Source organism: Orycteropus afer, unplaced genomic scaffold (assembly GCF_000298275.1).
Source record: "Orycteropus afer afer isolate SDZICR_OR568_19922 unplaced genomic scaffold, OryAfe1.0 scaffold00018, whole genome shotgun sequence".
Classification (NCBI taxonomy): Eukaryota; Metazoa; Chordata; class Mammalia; order Tubulidentata; family Orycteropodidae; genus Orycteropus; species Orycteropus afer.
Window position 1 is genome coordinate 17,883,336 of NW_006921605.1, and position 7,030 is coordinate 17,890,365.

Here is a 7,030-nt window from a genome sequence, read left to right on the forward strand (position 1 = left end):
CAGGCACTCCATGAAAGGAAGACTGGGCAATCTACTTCTGTAAAGATTTACCGCCTTGGAAACCCAAAGGGGGTTGCTGTGAGTCGGAATCGACTCGATGGTGGTGAGTGTGTTTGTTTGTTTTGGTTTTTGTGTAGATACTTACAATTTAATTTAGAATGTAGATACCTGCAATTTAAGAAACATTGACACAGAATGAAGGCAAAGAATAAATAAAGGAAACTAAAACCAGGAAATCCACAAACAGATATGCCACAGATACATGGTATTAAAAATGTCTCTTCCTGTTAACAAACACTTTAGTTGGTAAGTTTATTTTTCATGGTGGTACCATTTAGTTATTCCAGAACTACTTTACATGCTAGCATTGAACAAATAATTACATATACTGGAGAAAATGAGAGCTAGGTTTCTATCAGGGAAGGAAGTTATAAATCAGTAAATGGCATGTGTGTGTGTGTGTTTTATACTATATACATACACACACATACACACACACAGATAGATACATAGATGTATATATAGGTGGATTAATATGCATACATATCCTAGCTCTGTCCACTGAGGGGGCCTTGAAGCGGTGACAACAATGCTGTAGTGTAACCTAGTCCCCAGACAGTGGCTTGTAAATATCATTCTTCAATAAAGCAAAGATGGTGGATTCTTAGGGCTGGTCCAGGAAAATAAAGATGAGCCTAGAGCTTCTGTAGTGCTGGAAAGTAAAGAAAACCAAGAACAACAAACCAACCCACTGCCATAGAGGTGATTCCAACTCATAGCAACCCCCATTGGACTTCCAAGGCTATAAATCTTTACGGAAATAGGTTGCCTCATCTTTCTCCTGCAGAGCAGCTGGTGGGTTTGAACTACTGACCTGGTTAGCAGCCACATGCCTTACTCACGATGCCACCAGAGCTAGAAAGTAAAGAAGTGCTAAATAAATAAAAGGATGTGATGTGTCACCAGGACACAGGCACTCACTAAATGAGCTCTCAGTGATCAAAACTGGAACAATTGAGCACCAGAATTAAAAATGATGGTATTGGAGTAGAAACACAAAGAATACAATTAATGCTGGTGAGCCCATACTGATAGACTCTGGTCTGTACTCTGTGGGACTTTGTGTACCCTGCGATCTTCAGCATGGCATGGTGTCCCTCTGCTCAAGTTGAGGAGAACTAGAGCATCTTAGAGACTTTTAGAGCAATAAATAAAGGACTTAAGGAAGAAATATTGTTTCCAAATGGGCCTCTGGTTGCTCATTTTCCATTGGAGGAAATGGAAGCCTGGCAAGGTGAAGTAGCTTGCCCCAGGCTCACACAGCAAATTCATGTCAGAGCAGCACTGGGTCACGGGGTCTCTAGGTTTCGACACTGAACCATAGGGCCAGGACTGTGGGTCTATGTCAACTTGCTGTTTTTGTTACATGGCAGAGAATGTGACAGCAGTCTACATCAAGTCTCAATTTCAAAAGATAGACTAATTTTTCTTTCTTTCTTTTAAACAAAGTAGAGCCTGTAATTCCACCACCACCACCACCACCACCACCACAACCTCATGCCATCTAGTCAGTTGTGACTCATCATGACCTTATATAGCAGAATAGAACTGTCCCATAGGGTTTCTAAGGCTATATGTAAATCTTTACAAAAGCGGACTGCCACATCTTTTTCCTGCAGAGCAGCTGGTGGGTTTGAACCACAGACCTTTTGGTTAGCAACTGAATGCTTCAACCACTATGCCACCAGAGCCTATTTAAAAGTGAAGGTAACTAAATTTGTTGAGTTCTCTAAACAACAAGTTTTCACTAGTAATCTTGATCCTTATTTGATAGTTCTAATGTTTTAAAAATATTTAGTAACTCATATTTGAACTCTTTAGTAGCATTTGTAGGACTTTTAGGTTAAATGGAGATAAAATTTTTTATTCATTTTCATTGCAGAAGAAATTTTGGAATCCATAAGAGCCAAAAAAGGAGAGATCGATCCTGCGAGAAGCCCTGAGGAAATAGACAAGGACAAGAGTGAGACTGAGAATATTGATTCCAGAGATTCTGAGAAAAGCAGAGAGGAGTTTGAAGACCAGACCCTTGAAAAAGACAATGATGACCAAACACCAGATGATGACCCCGAACAAGGAAAATCTGAGGGTAAAAAAATTACTTGGTTAAAAAGAAGTATTTCTTAAGTGGTGTTTAGGAAACTTCCAGTTTTACTTGCAAAATAAAAGTGAAATTTTGTATTACAGCCAGCTACTTAATTTTACATTTCTAAAGTGATTAGGACACCCCCACACACACTACTTGCATCATGTATAAAAATGGTAATGAATTTTCTGTGTTGGTGGGTTTGCTATAATGATATTCCTTATCTCTACTTGTTCTTTCTAGTAAGTTGCCATTTCCTGAAATTTGTTGCTAAAAAATTACTCTTTTTATACCAGAGTATGTACTTTTGTATGTGGTAAAATATGTTCCTTTTTTTTAATTAATTCTTGACCATTTTTAATTATTAAATATTCTTAATTATTCTCTGCAAAAATATCCCAGAATCTAATTTTCTTAAAATGACGGTAAAATGAAAGCACGTGTTGTGGTGATCCTTCATTATTAGTAGTTGATCAACTGTGGCCATTCAGCCTAAAGCAATTTTAAAGAATATCTTTAAAGTTTTGTTGTGCATTTTACTGTAGAGCCAACAGAAGTTGGGGATAAAGGTAACTCTGTGTCAACAAATCTTGGCGACAACACAACAAATGCTTCTTCAGAAGAGACTAGTCCCTCTGAAGGGAGGAGCCCTGAGGGGTGTCTCTCAGAAACTCATGATAGCAGCAACATGGCAGAGAAGAAGGTGGCATCTGAGCTCCCCCAGGACGTGCCAGGTACAGAGGGCAGTGTACCAGTGCCTCTGTATGGGGGGAATCCTTCCCTTTGGTAGTGGAAGCTGAATGTCACCTCAGACTTTAAAGTATGTGTCCATTCATGCTGCTTGCTTACAGTGCCATCCCTGACTGCTAAATTGTCACCTAACGTTTGGAGTTTGATAAATGTTCTTACAGTCAGTGCTTGAAACTCATCATAACCGTCATGCTTTTTAAAGTTCATTTGAGCTGTTTTTGTTTAAGACTTACCTGTGAATTTTCTCATCAGACCATAGTGCCAGACATTTTGGTTTTAAGTACTTACATACTAATTAATGTCCCAGTTTTGAATGATTTAACTCTTCCAGTTTTGTGTATACTAACAAATTAATGTCATGTTTGCATGTGCTCATATAGTTTTTTACAACATTTCAAACCAGAATGTTATGATAGAAAACCATTATTCCAACACATATTTGCAAGGTGTACTTTGACATAGAAATGCAAGCTAACCAATATGTCTTATTTAAATTGTTTTAAATTAAAATTATACATAAATTAAGTTATATCATGCTAAGAATGTCATTATGCCTTTCTTTTTTTCCTTTTTTTTTAAGATGAAAAATAATTTTATTATAGAAGCTTTTTTTTTTTAAAAGAAAAACGAATTAGAAAATTCAAATGTGCAAAATAAGAAAATTAACACTAGTAATCCCACCAAAAATCCAAAAGCATACTTAATATCTTGATGGCAATTTCTAAAGAATTTTTTCTGTGTCTATAAGATCACTTATTTTCCAACTTTCAGTACTTTAATTTGCTACATTTTATACCGGGAATGGGATTATGAGATGTTAGGAAGAAGACAGACTGTAGTTGGAAGACTTGTTCCTGCCCACTTCTGCCTCTAAGTTAATGCCATTTACTCTCTTAACAATCTTAATTTACCTGTCTTGTAAAATCAGAGATTTGGACAACCAACAATTGTTTTTGTAGTGGCTGCTTTAAATTGTCATTAGTGAGGCATGTTGCTGAAAATACCATCATAGCATTAGGTTTCATGTAGGGTCCAAAAAAATTACAGCCATAAGTTCACCATAGTTTATACGGGTGAAAGACTGGTCATTAAGATAAGACAGATCTGGAAACTATGACATTTGGTGAAATTAATAAAGAAACAAAAGGTTTTTTTTTTTTTTTTTAGCCTAGAAAAGAATTGACCGATGTTGAGGGGTTAGGGATGGAAATAATTTTATGATCCTCAAATACTCAGGAAGCTGGCATGGAGAGAGAATTAGACTTCTCATTTCATTTCATTTCTTTGGAATGTAGGGTATTATTAATCAAATAAGTAGAAATAATGATAAGAATACTTCGACTAAATTTAAACAGCTTTCTTATAATGTGAGCTGTTTAGAAAATAGAAGTAGTAAATTCACATTCACTGCATACATCAAGTGAACACCCATCATAGCAGTGAGAGTCTTTCTCTTTCGTTAAATGGATTGGAGAAACTCGAAGATCTATCATGTGATTTTATAAGTAGATCAGAGCCTGTCCAGCTTTTAAAAATTACGTTTTTCTGACTTTCACAAATGCATAGGTAAAAGTTTAAAAGTGGTATATTGCCCCAAAATAATATGAGAAAATTCCATTTTTATTAGAATCATGATTACATTCTTAGTAAATACGTATTTAAAAAGTTTTGTCTTTTTAGATCAATCAATGCTTATGTAAACTACAATCTTACTCTAGTGGGTTTATATGCTGTTTGTTCACATTTTTATTTTATTGTAATATAATATAAAATTTGCCATTTTATCCAGTTTTTAGTGTATAATTCAGTGACATTAATTACATTCACAGTGTTGTGTAGTCATTACCACCATTTATTTCCAAAACTTTCACCCTCTCAAAACAGAAGAAACTGTGCCCATTAGGCAGTAATTTTCCATTCCTCTGTTTCCCCTGTCAACTACTAATCAACTTTGTCTTCATGAATTCACCTATTCTAGATACTTCATAAGTGAAATTATATAACTCAGCAGAATGTTTTCAAGCTTCATCCATCTCATAGCATGTTTCAGAACTTTATTTCTTTTTGTGGCTGAGTAATATTCCTTTGTATGCATATACCGCGTATTGTTGAACTCTTCATTTGTCGATGGCCAGTTGGGTTGTTTCTACCTGTTGGCTACTGTGAATACTGCTGTGGTGAACACTGGTGTACAAGTATCTATTTGAGTTCCTGCTTTTCAGTTCTTTGGGATACATACTTAGGAGTGGAACTGCCAGGTTGTATGGTGGGTCTGTGTTTAACTTCTTCTGGAGCCGTAGCTGTTTGGTTTTTAAACCTTGAGTAACCACTTAGATTTTAGCAGACATTTGCCTTTTAATCTCCTTATTAATCAGCTTATTCATTCCTCAGAGATATTTGTTGTTCTTTTATTTTTGGAGTCATTTAAGGGAGAAACTATTATCCTAATATCTGACTTACATTTGTAAAGAATATCAAAAGAGATAATATATCTAAAGCCTTCAGAATAGTGCCTGACACATATTACACATATTAACTGCTCAATAAATGTTGGGTATCATTATTACTACTATATATTATCAGTCCTTTGAGAGAATAAGAAAGCCTAGCAAGAAAAGATTAATAAAGTGAGTGAGTTGAATTACATATTTACTGACTCAGTAGTTAATGATCAATAAAAGTCTTATAAATGAGATCCATATTTCATGAAGAAATTTTGATGAGAGCCTGAATAAGAAGCCAGAATGGAAGCAAATCATGATTGAATAGCTGGTGTCAAGTGGATTTGAAGTCACTGGCAGGATTCGAGTGCCAAGCAGCAGAAGGTGTTGTCCTGTCAAGAAATTCAAAACCTGACCATTTAATAACAGATGTCTTCATGGCCAGACTTAAAAGAAAAAAAAAAAAAAAATCAACCTAGAAAGCTTACATTTCCATTTTTGTTCCAGAAAAAATATAAGAACATTTTTTTCAAAGATTTTATTAAATATATAACACCAGCTTTTAAAGAGACACTTAATACTTTTATAAATTTCTGATCTTCATCATTCCTTCCTTTTATCTTTGCATGTTTGTGACTGTTCCACCAGCTCGAGGTGGGGGTGTCGGTTCCCCCGGCTCCTTGAGGTGGGGGTGTTGGTGAGCTGTTCTTCTGTGTGTGCTGTGTAGGCTGTTATCACTTTCCCTCTGTGAACTGTTGAAGCTGCATCCCTCACTTCTATATATCATGATCTCTTTGTCATTTAGATGAATGTATTTTCTAATTTCCATTATTGTGGGTGTTTTTTTGATCCATAATTTATTTAGAAATAATCTGCCTAGTATCTAAACATTTGGAGATGTTTTAGTTACCTTTTTGTTACTGATTTCTAGTATTATACACTGTGGTCAGAGAGCAAGTTATCTTTTTGTTATTGATTTCTAGTATAATATACTGTGGTCAGAGAGCATTCAGTTCATAATTTTTATCCTTTAAAACTAACTGAGACTTGTTTTATAGCCCAGCGTTTGGTCAACGTTGGTGAATGTTTCACGTGCACTTGAAGAACGTGTGTATTTTTATTTGTTGGGTGCAATATAGGATAATTAGGTCAAGGTTTTCCATTGTGGTGTTCAAATCTGTATCCCTGCTTGACTTTTTCTCTGCAAGATATTTTAAAATGATTTCCAACTCTATACTGTGGATTTCCCTTTTTCATTTTTTATTTTTTTCAGTTTTTGCATTGTACATTTTTAGGATATATTATTAGGAAAACATGGTATTTGCATATTCTTGTTGAAGCAAGTTTTTTAAATCATTGTGAAAATTCCTTAGATAGTTGAATTAGTTTTTTTGCTAGTGTTTGTATTTAATACCTTTTAGGGGATAGTAAGTTTTTTAATTTAATAATCTGAGGATTTAAAATACCTTTAGAAATACATCTGTCTTAGAATCTCTTTAGAAAGATATTTTCAAAAATAAAGATACTTTATTTCAAGCTATATCTTGAAGTGACATCTAATTGGAGAGCACTTCCATTTTCATGTAATAGGATAGAACACATGTCAAGGAAAAATTATGAATTTTTGGTCTCAAGTCTATAGGGATGAGAACATAGGACAAATGATCAGTCATCATGATTTTATATTGAGCAT

At 34.9% G+C, this 7,030-nt stretch overlaps 1 protein-coding gene across 1 annotated transcript in view; it reads left to right on the top strand.

The window, feature by feature from the left end:
- BPTF (bromodomain PHD finger transcription factor) overlaps positions 1 to 7,030 on the top strand; it is a 172,971-nt gene that overhangs the window by 83,406 nt on the left and 82,535 nt on the right. Inside the window, exons 6-7 of the mRNA XM_042783542.1 lie at positions 1,943 to 2,149; positions 2,692 to 2,880. Coding sequence (XP_042639476.1) covers positions 1,943 to 2,149; positions 2,692 to 2,880 — 396 coding nt within the window. The remainder of the gene's footprint in view (positions 1 to 1,942; positions 2,150 to 2,691; positions 2,881 to 7,030) is intronic.